General features: G+C 35.8%; 1 protein-coding gene across 2 annotated transcripts in view; it reads left to right on the top strand.

Moving 5' to 3' along the window:
• Window positions 1-14,791, top strand: part of ADGRA3 (adhesion G protein-coupled receptor A3) — a 54,424-nt gene extending 39,633 nt beyond the window's left edge. For both annotated transcript variants that reach the window (XM_041458173.1, XM_041458164.1), the window contains exons 11-19: window positions 1,466-1,627; window positions 1,887-2,090; window positions 3,177-3,390; window positions 3,539-3,747; window positions 8,384-8,508; window positions 9,007-9,130; window positions 10,676-10,821; window positions 12,929-13,024; window positions 13,212-14,791. In XM_041458173.1, coding sequence (XP_041314107.1) covers window positions 1,466-1,627; window positions 1,887-2,090; window positions 3,177-3,390; window positions 3,539-3,747; window positions 8,384-8,508; window positions 9,007-9,130; window positions 10,676-10,821; window positions 12,929-13,024; window positions 13,212-14,454 — 2,523 coding nt within the window. In that variant the 3' untranslated portion in view covers window positions 14,455-14,791. The remainder of the gene's footprint in view (window positions 1-1,465; window positions 1,628-1,886; window positions 2,091-3,176; window positions 3,391-3,538; window positions 3,748-8,383; window positions 8,509-9,006; window positions 9,131-10,675; window positions 10,822-12,928; window positions 13,025-13,211) is intronic.
• The last annotated feature ends 2,063 nt before the right edge of the window (window positions 14,792-16,854 follow it).

The raw sequence follows: 16,854 nt of genomic DNA, 5'->3' as shown, positions 1-16,854 counted from the left end.
CTCTGTTATTCATATTAATTTCACTTACACCATCTTCTTATTCGTTCCCTAGTTTGTGCTAAAGGGGCTATTCTGAAAGATTAGTACAATAAATAACAATTTAGTAGCTCTTTCATATCAGAAGTAACAGGACAATTGTTCAGAAAGTTCTTAATTTAGAGTACAGCTGCAAAAACTTGTTCTTACCTCAACAAGTAGGAGAAAGAATAATGTATAATATATTTTAAAAGCATGAAGCAACTTTAATTCTGCAAATTCTGCTGGTTTATTCTAAAATCATTGTTTGTTGATGTGTAAAATTTGTTACCATTTCTCAAATAGTAATAAGTCATGATAAACGCTTTCAATTAATTTAAGTTTGTTGTTGAAGATTTAATGGAAGGTCTACAGCCTGCAAATGCTACTTAAGGCTCTGTATTATACAAGAATTTTTACTGATTGCAAATTCTGTTCCTCACAGAGTCAGTTCTCAAAACAACAAATACTTTTTCATTCCAGTTCTTGCCTTTATATTTAAAGATTTCAAAAAAGAAGAGCAAGTGACTGTGTTCTCTCCTTATTAGTAATATTCTGGAAAAAAAATTGGGAAGCCTGCATAGTAAAGGAGATACCTTCCTCACCCTACCCTTTGTCTCTTCAAACTGAAAATTCCAGTCCCTAAATTTAGGCACTGTCAATTGCATTTTGGTCAATTTATCTAAAAGTAATGCTCATCTTTGCTTTTGGTCCAGTATTTGTCACTGCTCCTTAAATGTGAAAATCTGGCATAGGTCAGTGTTATCAATGTTGCTCATTATTTTTGGTAGAATGGCCTAAATAAGTTCCCTTTATGGTTTGTATTTGTTTTTCATACAGAAGGCAGGGTGAGGACTGTGAACTTAAAACAATGTAATTGATGGTTTGAAAGCTGCACTGGTACCTATGGATATTTGCTGTCCCTCTCATGTAAACCTGTGACCTAAAACCGGTCATGCAAATTTGAAGGCAAACAAGAAAGCAGTAAAAAAAAGTTTGACTTGCTAAAAGGAAGAAAAACAGAAGGGTTGTATGCTAATTTTTGCCTGTTTTACTCTTTTCCTATTATCTTCTATCGTACGTGCAAACTGTATTATAGTTGATTTATAGTTTTGGTTTCCAAGTTGACTGTAAATGGTCCTCTAAAGCAATTAGTACAGTAGAAGGTGGAGTATTGCACCCTTTCCTTTTAATAACATATTTATAATGGGTTTTTTCCTAAGTACTGTATAAACAGACACATTCTATTGGCACTACATTTTTCTTCAGTGGGAGTAAGTGTCTGAGTCAAAGTGTTTCAGTATCTCAACGCGATGAGGTGATTGAAATAGGAGCAACGATTTTCTTTGTGCTTTTCGTGCTGCCGACTCACTTTGTATTATCTGATAATGACCCTATCTGCTGAATGTTTTCATACCTATAAAAGAGTCTTGCTTCTCTTCCATGTTAGCTTGGCGACGTCATGGTGGACATAGCAAGTAATATTATGTTGGCTGATGAACGTGTTCTGTGGATGGCACAAAGGGAAGCCAAGGCTTGCACCAGAATTGTACAGTGTCTACAGAAAATTGCCATGTATCGGCTTGCAAATGGAGCTCAAGTTTATTCTACTGTAAGCATTAATTTATTTGTTTAGAAGAGGTTTTACTTGCTCTTCAATTTGAATAGCTTTTTATTTTTCCTAATATCTGAAACGCCTGCTATTTCTGAAGGGAGTAGAGCAATACTCTGAAATGATTTATACCTGCCAGATAAACCAAGATGGTTTTCTGGATGTGTTTTTCTGTGAAGACAGAGAATCCCTTTCAGATTATTTATTATCCTATCTGTGGTGTGTAAAATCATTTCATGTTTGATTTTTGTTGTCACAGTATTCTCCAAATATTGCTCTTGAGGCCTATGTAATAAAGGCTGCTGGTTTCACTGGGATGACTTGCACCGTATTTCAGAAAGTGGCTACATCAGACCGTACAGGACTCAGTGATTATGGGAGAAGAGACCCAGATGGAAATCTAGATAAACAATTAAGCTTTAAGTGCAATGTTTCAAATACACTGTCAAGCCTGGCTTTAAAGGTGGGATGCTCTTTGTTTCCCTATTGACTTTTTAATAATATATATTAATAATTTGGCAAGCAAGTTTATTGTTACTAATTTCTAATGTTAAATTAGCATTTTTGTGTAATTCATAATGACTGTGAGAAGAATTAAAGGGAAAAAGGATAATAAAGCTTGATTATAAAATAGTTGTTTTAATGGACACAGATTTTAATAAGTAGGTGTGGTTTTCTTTATTGTAACTTTGTAAGTTGAAAGATGCTTTCAGATTTTTTCATAAGTATGGAAATTGAGACACTTCCTAGTTTGTAATAATACATCTCTTTTTTTCTGTATTTTCACCTTAATTACGTATTAAATCAGACATTAGCAGTCTCCTTAAAAGTGTGAAATATTCTGCTCAGAGTAATACTGTCATTAAGCATGAAATAGGAGATGGACCTGAGAGGTTAGTTTTGTGTGTGCATGTGCATCCACACACACACACCCCTATATATTACATCTATATATGGGTGTGTAAAAAATGGAAACACTTCCTCATATTCCATAAAAATGTTTTTTTCAGTTATATTACCCAACTTACCAGTTTTTTAGCACTTAATTTTTGCTTGAATGTCACTGTAGGATGTATATTACAATTTATGCTTGTGTAATTCTATGAAATTATATGCATGCTTCTCACTCAAGTATCATTTATATACAAGTAAAACCACCTGTTTGTAGACAGCATTTGTTTTGAATGGTACTAGTGCACAGTTGCAGCAATTCTCTCTACTTGTGTTGGTTGCTGCCTCTAGTTGCTGATAGCCTAGTCTGGAAAAACTGTCATAATACTTCACTGGTACCAGCTTTAACTTTACTCTCTGTAACAAGGTAACTGCAGAATCTTTTTTTTTCTTTAAAAAAATGTTTTAAGACTTTAATAACTTGATTAGGCTATTTTATCCTGGATTACTTGGAAACACTGTCAAACAGGTTGGTCACGATACATAGTCTGCTAAATGCATTCATCTCTGACTCTGTATATATAGAGGAGTTGCTCATTTAATCTCTGTAAAGAACATAATTTTCTCTTTTGAATTTTAAAAATCTGTTTGTTTCTAGAACACAATTGTAGAGGCCTCTATCCAGTTGCCAGCTTCCCTTTTCAGCCAAAAACAAAAAAGAGAAATCAGACCAGCAGATGAATCTGTCTACAAGCTTCAGCTTATTGCATTTCGCAATGGAAAGCTTTTCCCAGCAACAGGAAATTCAACAAATCTGGCTGACGATGGGAAACGTCGTACAGTTGTAACTCCAGTTATTCTTACCAAGATAGGTTTGTTTTTATTATTTTTTTATGATTTTTAGTAAACAGTTTTGACTCCCTTATTTTGATTAGTATGTATCCAGTAGAGAGTTTTAGCATCTAATGTGTTAGTTACATGCTGAGAAATTTATGTGCAAATACATTTTCTTTGTAACAGATGGATTAACTGTAGCCAGTCACCACGTTCCTATCAACGTGACACTGCGGCGCATTGCGCATGGAGCAGATGCTGTTGCAGCTCAGTGGGACTTCGATCTCCTGAACGGACAAGGGGGATGGAAATCTGATGGCTGTCGCATCCTTCTGTCTGATGAAAATATTACAACCATGCAGTGCTACTCCCTCAGCAACTATGCTGTTTTAATGGTATGACACTTAGGAATTTAGTTTCTTTCTGGGACTTAAAAATGTTTCAAGATACAATTCTGTTTGGTTTTTTCCTTGTGTTAAGGAAAACGAGCATTCCCATTTCACATAAAACTAGACAAAATAAATACATCTTTAGTTTTTGCTTTCATTGATGTAAACGTTGAGGTTTAACTGGAGGTTTAACTGGAAATCTATCCAAGTGTAATTAATAGGGTAATAAATAATTAATGAACAACTGGATATACTAGGAAAAAAAGAATTTTCATATGCAAAGTCCTATATTATAGGAAGACTTTTAATGAGTTACTTAATCAAATTCATGAACTTTAGTCTGCAAATGACAGGTTATCTTCAACTGTTACTGCTCTTTATTTTAAACTATCTACTCTGTGTTAGATTAGATTTGTTGACTTTGTCAGTTGACCAGAAGTGTTTCCCAGGTATTTTTTCTGTGATCCATAACCCAAGACAGTTATTTCACTCCAGATTAACTGTTAATTCACTAGTATGTAGGTATGTTATCAGAAGACATCAATGGAAATGGAAAAAATATCAAAACATTTAGTAACTATGACAAATATTTTTGAAATACTGCTAAACAAAAAAAACAGTATCCAAAATCTAGTCTAAGCATATTGGTATCAATAAAATGGTTAACCAGTTCTGAAACATGGTGATAGAAGAGACACTTCCTTTTAGTGCTCCTCACTTGGGAAGCTGAATTTCTTCTTTGTCTGTTCTCAGAATTCTTAATTTTAGAGTCTGGCCAGGGAAACTTCCCTTTTTATAGATAGTGACTGCTACCCTGCTCATCAGTAATCTCTACAGATGCTCAATTATAAAATGTGATACATAAATAAAATGGACTGGTAGTAAGCTGAGCAAAATATTACAAGATTTAGGAAATACTGTTAAATGTAAATTTCGTATGGGGTTTGTGGCAGTTAATATGTTCCATGTGGAATTAAATATATATTTTTATATAATCATACATGGAAGAAAGAGCACTCTTTTATGGTGATTAGTGGATTAGAAGTTGATATTTTTCTTTAGCAACTCAGATATTAAAACATCTTTCTCTGAAGAGAATTAAATGGAAATTACCAGACTAAACTTATATAAAATTGATTTACATGCCAAGCTTTTTAAAAGAGCTCAAAGAAAGCAACTTTTCAATTTACCTTTGAAGGTACTGCTTTAAATGACTTTAAACTTGTGCAATCAAGTCAACTTTTACAAGTAATGTTCCTTTGATATTTTAAAAATATATAATCCTTTCCTAAAATTTAGCAGCATTTGTTAAAACAGAAATAAAATTCATTTGTATGTATAATATGCATGTAAAGAGAGATTGTGCTTTAAATTGGTCACATTTCTGTCACCTGGAGGAAGAAAAATGAAAAGCACGCTCAATCTGCTTCTATAAAGACTAGTTCTGAATTAACACATGATAAGATTGTATGAATATCATCTTGTGAGTTATAGAGGGAACTGTTGACAATCAGAAATCAAGTTAGAGAAAGGGCAGATTTCTTCCTTTTCTGTGAGTAGCTAGCTCTTGTTGTATACTCACTGAAAACAGGTATTCTTTAAATATTAAGCCACTTACCAAAATGTTAGGCTGTAGAGACTGGAGAGGAGGGGGTAGGTGGAGGGGCCCAGAATAACACTCAGCTGACAGATTTGCACACGGATAATACACTGCAGAAACTCTGGATGTCTACATGCTGCTAAAAATGCTTTTCATAATGCCTTTCATATATTAACCAAAAAAACCATAATAGCCTATGTCATTTCTAGATTCCCATCATGTTATGCAAGTCTGGGTTCTGGTCTCAGGCTCAGAGGAAGTTCTTTTGGGTTCAGTTTTATAAGTTTGCTCTTTAATCCAGCAGTTGTCATGAACATAAAATATGTAAAACAGCAGAGGCAGGAGGGACCTGAACATGGTGGTTCATCATCCTGGCTGGATGGTGAATGACTTAACCAGAGCTATTTCACTCTATTTTAATCTACTTTACTTTAGTCCATATATGTGTAGAAGAAAGGAATTTGTAGTGTACTGACCCTCTTCATACCTTTCAGAACATAACATGAAGTCCTCTGATAAGGAAACACATCACTGATTGCCTGGTTTTCTGATCTAGTGATTTAGGAAGATGAGGTTGTAAAACTTTGTATTTATTTGGAGATTATCTTCACCACTGTTTAATAATAAAAAAGATAAGCAGAAGGCTCAGCTGAAAACTCATTATTACAGACTGAACAGAGGAAAAAAACCTATCTATAGTGGTTGAGAAGAAACAAAGAGTTCTGCTAATTAACTATAAACTCCCCAGTATTCTTAATTCCATCTCTGCTGTTACTGTGCTGTCATTCTTTTTTACTTAATAATAATTTAGGATCAGTTTAGCTCAGAAATAACATTATTAGCTTTCCTTACTCTTTTTACTAGGTCTAATGAAAAATGTCAGTGCAAGGGATAAATAATTCCATTGATTTATTCAATTGGTTATTGGGTCAAGGCCTCAGCTATCAAGGCAAGGCATATACTGAGTTTCCTCACGTTTTAGGAGATTATTGTAAATCTTGCGATTTTGTAGCTCTCATTCTTGAAATTCACACTGATAGATACATGAGATCTTGTTACCTGATACCAGTCTGGAAGCAGCAAGCAGAATTATCCTATAGTTTCTGTTGCCTGGTAGTCATGGGCCAGGTATGACAAAACATTTGCTCATGCTTGTAACAGCAGTGAGTTCTCAGGGATCCCCAGCTGCATAACAACCAGGCCATGGGTAGTGTTGAAATTGGATGACACTGGCTGCCTGAGGCATAAATTCTTATGATCCTTTGCCAGGTGCCAAAGAAAACCAAATAGATAAGAATCAAACTGACAACCTGATTAAATTAATGTGAAATGAGGTTGTTGAGTTAGTTAGGAATAACAAATTTATATTCTGATGAAAGAACAATTGAAGGTATGGTGAAGAGACTGTTGACTCTAACTTAATTGTAAGCCTCAATTCAAAAACTTTTTTCCTGTCCATGAAATCAGATTACTGATCTTAAGCTGAAAAGTATCACTGCTTTTTCTCAAAACAGACTGAAATTTCTTCCTAATCTTTTACTGTTCTTTCTTAATGCTAAGTTTTTTCTCCTTTTCCTCAGGACACTTTTGAACTTTGCCAACTCCAGAAGTTTAAAAGTAACTCACTCAGAATTATAAGGGAGAGATTTTTCTGTATCCTGTCCTTTCCAAAAAATTACTTTTAATAGATTTTTTTTCACTAATCATAAGTTAAGTAAATTTACTGTATTTTGTGCTGGGGACTACAGTTTCTTTTGAGTTGTCATGTCATGTCTGTGTCCTCTCCCCGTACCTGGAAGTCTAGTAAATTTTAACTGCTTCCAAACAGAATTATTTCTTCTTCTGAGTAAATGAAAATCTGGGTGGATTCAGAAAATTTAGTTGATGCTATAGAGCTGTTGAATTCTCTTAGAGTTATCAACTATCTATTCTGGTCAAACAGTAATCATAGAATAACAGTCTGGTAGGAACATCTAGTGCCATTTGTTCCAGTTAACCTGCTCAAAGTTTGACTGCCTTTAAAGTCAAATCTTACTGCTCCAGATCATATTCAGTCAAGCTTTGAGTATCTCCAGGGACACAGTCTCTCTGGGCAGTATGTGACCACTTTAGAATTTTTCTCCTGTATCTAATCAGAATTTTTGGTGTTTCTGATACTGTCAGTTTCCTTTCATTAGTGGATGGTTCAGCTCCAGGAAGTTTGAGAGAGTTTGACTTCGTCTTCTTTCTACCATCCCAGTAGGTAGTTTAATATAATAATTAGATTTCTCCCCTCTTCCTTTTCTTCTTAAAGATAAAAGACGTTTTCTTCAGCCTCAGACACTGTATGCTTCAGCCTGCTAATCATCCTGGTGATCTGTTAGACTTGCTCCATCCTGTATGTCAGTGTCTTTCTTGTGCTGGGGAGCCTCAAACTGCCAGTTCTGCAGGGCGGTCTCTCAGTGCTAGCAGAAGGGAAGGATCAGCTCTCCCACTTGTTGTGTCATTACTCACACAGCAAAGCATGGCCTTGGGCTACAGGTGACATTGCTGATTTGTGGTCAGCTTTTGTCTATCACTAACTCAGGTTGTTTTCTAATCGGTCCAGTGCCCAGCCTCTGTTTTTATGTGCATGGGATTATTCCATTCCAGATGCAGATCCTTTAACATTATCCTGTCTTTGATGTTCTTTGGGCTGTTAAAGATAATCACAACTGAAACACACAGTTACTCCACATCTGTATATAGAAATATTTTAAGATTAAGAAAATGGTATGTTTCTATAAGCTGCTGACCTCTCTGTATCTTCAAGAATATATGAAGTTGAACTATTCTATAAGAATTGTGACTGCATTTATAAAGGTCAGCCAGAATAGCAGATAATTGCAGAAGAAACCCAGAAATAACAAATAAGTAATTGGAGAGTTGTTTTGGGACCAGTGGGAAAGGAAGGAAGACATTTCATCTATAAGGTGTCTGTTACTTCTTGTGTTCCCTTTGTGATTGCCTCACCCTCAAAAAATAGATACAGTGAACTAATGTTACTTTTGTTATTGTTGTCAGGACTTGACTGGAGCTGAATTATATACACAGCCAGCTGACCTTCTGCATCCAGTAATTTATGCCACTGCCATGGTTTTGCTGATGTGCCTGTTGATTATCATGGTCAGTTACATATACCATCACAGGTAGGAATCAAAATTTCCAGACTAAGAAAATTAGTTTGATCATGCTTAGGACTAAGAGCATGATATAGGAAAGTGTTTTGTGCCTATAAAATTTGTTGATGAAAACTAACAGTTATGCAAGTAGCTATTTCATCTTTCTTGAGCGTGATCATTTAGCTGTCATAACCATGTCTCTCCTTTAATTCTTCATTTTGCTTCATGATGAAAGAAGAGGCCATTCAATAATAATGGTAGAATTTAACAAACTGTTCGGCCCTTTGCATTTCTGTTGATGTGAAAGCTTGAATCCTAAAATTTTTAACTCAGGCCCCAAATAGATGTATAAAGCTGGTAATAGGTGGATGTTTTAATTTAAGATCATATTTGATTATAAAGTATGTGGTAGTCAAACAATCATTAACAGAAATGATATGTTGTTGATCACAAGAATATCTTGCTAGTTTCTGAAAACAGTAACGTAGCTGTGTTTTATATTATCTAATTTGTTTCTTTTAACAGTGTGATCAGGATCAGTGTTAAAAGCTGGCATATGTTAGTTAACTTGAGCTTTCATATTTTTCTGACATGTGTGGTGTTTATTGGAGGCATAACTCAGACCAGGAATGCCAGTATTTGCCAAGCGGTAAGTAAAACTTGATTACTGGTTTTGTGCTCCTGTATATGAATACGCTCCCCTTGCCGCTTACAGAACTCTAATGCTGTATAGGCATTCATCAAAATATAAAATCTAGACAAAAAATTGGTGTTTTGCTTTTAAATCATCTAGTCCAACCCCCCTGTAGTAAAGACAGAAATCTTCAACTAGAAGATTGCTCAGAGCCCCAAACAGCCTGACCTGCAATATTTCCAGAGATGGGGCATCTAATACCTCTCTGGGCAACCTGTGCCTGTGTTTTGCTAGCCTCATTGTAAAAAACTAACTTTCTTACATCTGATTTAAATCAACAGTCTTTCATTTTAAAGTCATTCCTCCTATCACTACATGCCCTTGTAAAATGTGCAACAGTTTGTTTTTTTTCCCAAGATGCTACCACAGAAAGTAAGTTTTATTGGTTATTTCTGGTTTTGAGACTGACTTACTATGAAATTATTTTATCATTTCATGATGAAGGGGAGGGGAGAAAAGTGTTTCAAGCGTCCACGCTTTATTGAGACTCCTTCTTTTTAATGATTCGCCCTTCTAAAATTTGGCCATCTCAATTCAGTTGCAGTGTTTCAGTATAACAACAGTTGCTGCTTTCAAAAAATGCTAGTGATGTTAGTGAAATTTTTAAATTTTTTTTTTTACATTCAGTGATTACAAAAATGTTCATGTCCCTCACTATAGTATTCCATAATGCTTTTTGTTTTAATTTACTGGAGTTATTAGATTGATGGTTCAAAGTGTTGCAGTAAAATATATTCCTGATCTTTCTCCTGTGTGTGTGCACACATACACACACCTTTTTTCTTATCTTCCTGGAGACAGAAATCCTGGAGAAGAAACCTTGTGATACAGATAGGCTGTTTGAGAGTTGTGTGTTTTTACTGGTGACTGAAAAAGGCAAAAAACCCACTTGTAGTCAGTTTAATTGGATCTAAAGTGTTGCCTCTTCTTTGTGCACATGCTGTCATAGCAGTGTTGGCTTGTGAATAAGGCAGTAGAGCATAAGGAGATTCCATTGTGAGGCAGACTGCATTAATGTTTGGACAGGTTAACCATCTAATGCACTTTCTTTATCTTTGCATTATGTTAAAATTGCTGATGAGTGTTGGCTGTCTGTATTTTGCCATCTGCTCCACATTTATCACAGTATCACAAGTTTGCTGTTCCCTTACTTGTTTCAATCTGAATAATATCTGAAACACAGGACATTTTAAATTAAGTATTTTGTAAAATACAGTTTCTTAAAGTGTATGATTGATATATATGCTTCTGAAATTGTTTTTCCCCTGCTATTGTGGTTTCCATGCATGGGTTTGCATTACATATTTTTTTGTTTTAAACTATAATGACTTGATGCTTAGAGTGGTCATATAAAATAAGAGCGTTTTTTCTCTTGAATTGACCTTTTGAAAATTTCAGTTTTATGGTGAGTTGCAAGTTTAATGATTACTCTATTAGCTTAGTAGAAAGGAAATATTTGGAGGTTAATTCTTTTTTTTTGTTGTCTATTTTTGTTTTAAGGTTGGGATAATTCTCCATTATTCCACTCTTGCAACAGTTCTGTGGCTGGGAGTGACATCTCGTAATATTTACAAGCAGGTAACCAAAAAAGCAAAAAGGTGTCAAGATCCTGATGAGCCACCTCCTCCACCCAGGCCAATGCTGCGGTGAGTTGTTTGTTTCTGTGGCTCATATTTCCCAAGTTATAGACATTTATATTCTGACCTGAAGATGCAAAAAGTCACTCCCCTTGTGTTCTCTCCTGGTCTGTAAAGTTCCTTTAGATTTTGTTGTTCCTCAGTGTTATGTTAAGAAGGATGAGCTGGAAGACTGTTGGTCTTAGTGTATTACAGCTGCAGCGCTGGTAAATTAAAAATCAGTAGTGTTTCAGCATCACCACTGAAGGTTTAGTTAGGACTTTAGGTACCAACACAACCTATTAAATTGTCAGAAGAAAGAATGTGTAGAACTGTAACAGAATTTAACAGTACAATTTAAGTAAATACAGTTAAATATATTCTCCAAAGATTATTTACAAATTATTTGAAAAATGGGAGTGTCACTTATTATCAAATGAAAATAGTGTTCTTTGTGTGATGTTCTTCCTAGAATTTTCATTTTTGAAATCCCAGAAATAAGACAAACTAATTCTCTCTTAAATTCACATATGTGCAATATTCTTACTAGAAAATACTGATGCACCTTGTTCATGTTGCCTCCTCAGCTTCTGGATATTAATTAAAAACTGCTACTGTGAAATTCTCCACAAGGTGGCAGAAGTTGATTAACTTTGATTAGTTACAGGCAAATATTTAAAGAACTTGATTTTGAAAGTACAGACACTGCAGAAAAACAGAAGTGCTCTTCTGATTATTTTCAAGTAACATTTTTAGTACTACATACAAGTATTTTTAATCCCTTATTATTTATTACGAAGTTCCTGCTTTGTAAAACATTGCAGCAAAATTACCAGCCTCACAGGCTCAACTCTGCACAGACATGAACATGCCATTTCAGATCTGAACACCTCATCTCTGACAGTGGCAGTAGTTCTGGAGGCAAGTATCCAAGAGAAGAACGGAGCAAACAGATTTTATATTTTTCAGACTTTCTCAGTGTCCAAATTCCTGCAGATCAGGAATTTCCTCAGTCAGATAGATGTGTGATGTTTTTTTATTGAAAGGCCACAGAAGGATTATTTTTTTCAGTTGTCTTTTAAACTTGGGTTCAAAATAAAACTACCCATAACGTAGTACTTGTACAGAGATTTTTTTTTTGTCTGGTCAGCTCCTGATTGCTGCATCAAGATACAGAATAAACCAGTGTCAGAATCTGATCTTGTAGGATTCATCAAGTAAATAATAAATTCAGTGTATCTTGATTTCCAAGAAAGTCATAATTTGTTTTAGACTGTTGTTTTGTGTCTCAAGCGAGACAAGAGTAATTTCTGGTGAATTATCAGAAATGCAGTAGAAAAGTCCAGGACCACCATAATAGGTGTCTCCTGTTGATAAAAAACAAACGCTCACCCGCATGTCACAGTAGGAGTTTTTACTTTTGTGTTCTGATCTGAATTTGGACTGGATTAATATAAGCTGCAGGACTGAGTGCTTGTTAATTTGACTGCTGATCATTAATTATTGATCTGCCACTAATGAATGCAATGTGAATTTGTAGAAATCAGAATGAAAAGTGAGATATTCCAACAACATAGGCAGTTTTTCTTCTTGAAAGCGTACAGTTTTCATCCATACCACCACAGGGAAGCAGGAAGTATATACTATAAAATTAGAGAATCCATTAAAAATTTAAAAAACCCAAAAACAACCTGCTATCTACTGAACCCCTGCCCCCAAAAAAATTTCAACTGGCAGTGTATATAATATTAGGCAAGTTCATCTCTGGAACACAGGACATACCACTTAGTATTTTCATTCTAAGTTTCCTTATTCTTTTTCAGCAGTTTGCAACTTCTGACTGAGTGCTTTTCCTTCTTCCTTCTAACACTGTATACTTTTGTTCAGTGTCTGTGAGTGGGAGGTGGGAGTGAGCAGCTTTGAGAGAGAGGGAGCTTACAACAAGAGGAGAAAAACTGCAGTGAGGAAGACATAGAAAACAATTGATACTGCCAAAGCCGAAGCCTGATTCACCCTATTTAGTTTCATAAACAGCTTGCATGCTTCCCAATCCTGGAAAGCTCTAATTTCCCTCATGGTGACTTAAAAAAATCCCTTGCACTTAAGCAGCTGCTAATAAATTGGTTTTATTTTTTAGGTTCTACCTTATTGGTGGAGGGATCCCTGTCATAGTTTGTGGAATAACAGCTGCAGCAAACATCCGAAATTATGGCAGCAGACCTAATGCACCTTAGTAAGTACCCTATAAGTGAGAGCTTTGTCCTAAGACTTCTTTGGCTTGCTTTTCTCTGAGTACTTGTTGCAATTAATTCTGATTCTTCCTGAAAACATAGCACAGACAAGATCATGTCGATGAACTGAAAAAGCATAATTGACTTGTGCGAGATGTTAATTTATTCTTTCATTTGTTTCTTTTGCAGTTGCTGGATGGCTTGGGAACCTAGCTTAGGAGCATTTTATGGACCTGCTAGTTTTATAATTTTCATAAACTGTATGTATTTCCTCAGCATATTCATACAACTAAAGCGTCACCCTGAACGCAAATACGAGCTGAAGGAACCCGTTGAGGAGCAGCAGCGTCTGGCCACCAACGAGCACGGGGAACTGGCCCATCAGGATTCCTTGTCAGTGTCCCTGGTGTCCACATCTGCTTTGGAGAATGAGCACAGTTTTCCAGCACAGCTTCTGGGAGTGGGCCTTACATTGGTTTTGTATGTTACGCTGTGGATCTTTGGAGCTCTGTCCATCTCCCTGTATTATCCTATGGACCTGATCTTCAGCTGTTTTTTTGGGGCAACATGTTTATGTCTCAGTGCCTTTCTTATGGTACACCATTGCATTAACAGGGATGATGTCAGGCGTGCTTGGATAACAACTTGCTGCCCAGGAAGGAGTACATATTCAGTGCAAGTAAATGTGCCACCCTCCAGTTCCAGTGGAACCAACGGAGAGGCCCCAAAATGCACCAACAGTAGCGCAGAATCCTCATGCACAAATAAAAGTGCCTCAAGCCTAAAAAATTCATCTCAAGGTTGTAAACTAACTAACCTACAAGCTGCAGCAGCTCAGTGTCACTCTACTTCTCTGCCATTGAACACAGGTCCTCAACTTGATAACAGTCTGACTGAACATTCAGTAGATAATGACATCAAAATGCACGTAGCTCCATTAGAGGTACAGTTTCGGACGAATGGACACCCAAGCCGGCACCATAAGAACAGGAGCAAGGGCCATCGTGCCAGCAGGCTTGCAGTGCTAAGGGAATATGCCTACGACGTTCCCACGAGTGTGGAAGGAAGTGTGCAAAATGGCTTACCCAAAAGTCGCCAGAGCAACAGCGAAGGGCACTCCAGGAGCCGAAGGGCCTATCTGGCATACAGGGAACGTCAGTATAACCAGTCCCAGCAAGAAAGCAGTGATGCTTGCAGTACACTTCCAAAAAGTAGCAGAAATACAGAGAAAACAATAGCTACCAACAACAAAAAAGATATTCTAAGGAAACCAATAGCAGCCGAACTTGAAAACCAACAAAAATCTTATGGCTTAAATTTAGCCATCCAGAATGGGCCACTTAAAAGCAGTGGACAGGATGGACCTTTGCTCACTGCAGACAGTACTGGTAATATTAGAACTGGGTTATGGAAACACGAAACTACTGTGTAGCATTATAATTCTTTGTGGGATGAATCCATATAAACTGTGATTACACATTCCTTAAAGCTATTAACACTTTTAAAGACTGTTTACAAACTGTAGGTACTTAATGCAGGGAGGGAACAAAGATAATATGCCAAGCAAAAAAAAATCATGCATTATTACCTTTGCTGTTGTTACAAAGATGAACTTTTGCTTGGTATTTTGTGAAATTTTTTGAAGTGTCAGTCTTGAGAGATGCAGAACACAACTTTGTACATTTTTTTTACCTGTAACCCTGCAGATGTGTCCACAACACATTTCAAATTTGTATTTAAATGTATAATAAATAGTATTTTCCCCAGCAGCCCAAAGTTGCACTTTTTTGTGGGGTTTTTAAAATACTACTGCACTGAATGTCGTATTGATTTTACTGTTTCATTATCTGAAACTTATGAGCTTCCATTACCAAGAAAATACTGAAGTTACAGTTTTCTACACTTGGATTGTTGACACCTCAGTGTAAAAAAGATAATATTTTGTATCATTCTGCTGCTGTGACCAATTTGAAGTTGTAGTTGCGGAGTGGTGCTTGTGCTTGTACCTGTTTCCAGCACTTATACCCACTTAGCTATGTGCATTAAATAGCAAAAAATGCTTCTGTATAACTGAGTACTGATACAACAAATCAGCCTTTAAGCAGAAAATGGAATTGGATTGTATATGCTTGGTTAATTGGTTGCCTTCTTCAGACTTGCCACTTTTGGGTGTTTTAGTTAAGTGTATCTGAATTATGATACAGATTTAACATTGTCCCTACTCAAATACTGTGTTAAGTAATTCAAAAACTCATTCAGATATGTTTTAATTACTGCTTGCCAGATTTACTGCAGCCTCTAGTGGTCTGACAGTTTGAACTAATCTTGAATTAGTTTGTACAAACTTCTTGTACAAACCTTTGCAGTAGGACAGTGTTGTTAGAGTTTGGGTTCTATTTTTACTTCTTGTGGGTAGTTACCATTTACGAATTCTTTCAGGAACATTTTGACAGGTGTATGACTCAGTTTTCATTGCTATTTGATTTTCCTGGTTTAAGGAGAGGTGGCTTTTAGCTTGTATCCAACTTTACAGCTACCATAAGGATAGACTCTCAAAAAAACCAGAGCTTATTTACCAAAGAAAATAATTTTAACTAAATATAAAAGTACATAATATCTGTTTTAAATATATTTTATAAGGTATCTATACATCTTAGACAACTGACTGCATTGTAATTGCTGTTTATGGGTTGTTATTTGATACAGGAGGGTACCTTTTGGTGGCAGAAATGGAGTTTTGGACCTAGAAGTCGAAAAGAGCAACTTGATCCTATTCCATTCCAAATGCTGGAATGGAACTACCCACAAGAAGTAAAAATAGAACCCAAACTCTAACAACACTGTCCTACTGCAGAGGTTTGTACAAGAAAAGAAGTCAAGAAAACTGAACTACAGACAGTAAGGGCATGTGCTAGGAGCAATTCACAGTCTGTAGCTCAAACTGAGATGCTCTTACAGTATATTTAATCAGGTGTCGATACTGTATTTTTATAGTAACAAATGCATGTACTCATGCAAATAATTTAAGCCTACTTTTTATCTTTAAAATTATAGTGCTGGGAAAATGTAATTCATGTATTGTTATACATGAAAGATATTCAAACAGTCCATAGATTATTTATTATCTGAACAAGGTATGATAGGTACTTAGGGTAGGATCAGTTATCCCTTAGAAACTGCTTTCCCATTGCTTTTAGCCCTTGCCCCCTTTTCATAGGTTTGCTTGGATCCAAAGATCAGTTTAGTATTTCTTGAAACCCACCTTTAAAATTCATTCTATGTGTAATACTTCTGCATAGCTTGATAGTTGGCCCTGTTTTAATGAGAGAAGAAAGCTTTTCTCGTAGTAGCTAATAAACTGACTAGCCTTGGTACAGACAGGGTCATTAATGTAAAATATTACTTTAATCATCACTCTGATAAACTAACAAACATGCTTAGTTCACTCACTGCTATATACATAGCTACATTTGCTTTTTGTCTAACAAGTGCTTTGGCTCAGATGATAAATTAAGACATTGTTCTCTGATACAGTCTTGACAAACACAATGATACTCTCATCTGCTGCATTTTTCATGAAGAATCTTAAATTGAAAGAATTTCTGTAAATTAAATGTGGAAAGCAGGTTATTAGGCTCTGTAAAAGGGGGAATATTCAATATAGTATCTTATTAGGAAAATTAGAAACAGAAAATCTTCAGGCTTTTTCATACTTTCCTAATAATGTAAAGCAAGCTTATTTTCAGAATTGTAATTAATCTTCACATGAAAAACCACCTAAATTGCTCCAATGCAAAAGAAAAAACCCAACACAAAACCACAAAAAGCTTAT

This window comes from Pyrgilauda ruficollis, unplaced genomic scaffold, assembly GCF_017590135.1.
Source record: "Pyrgilauda ruficollis isolate IOZ18807 unplaced genomic scaffold, ASM1759013v1 scaffold1, whole genome shotgun sequence".
Classification (NCBI taxonomy): domain Eukaryota; kingdom Metazoa; phylum Chordata; class Aves; order Passeriformes; family Passeridae; genus Pyrgilauda; species Pyrgilauda ruficollis.
This window is presented reverse-complemented; position numbering and strand designations above follow the sequence as displayed.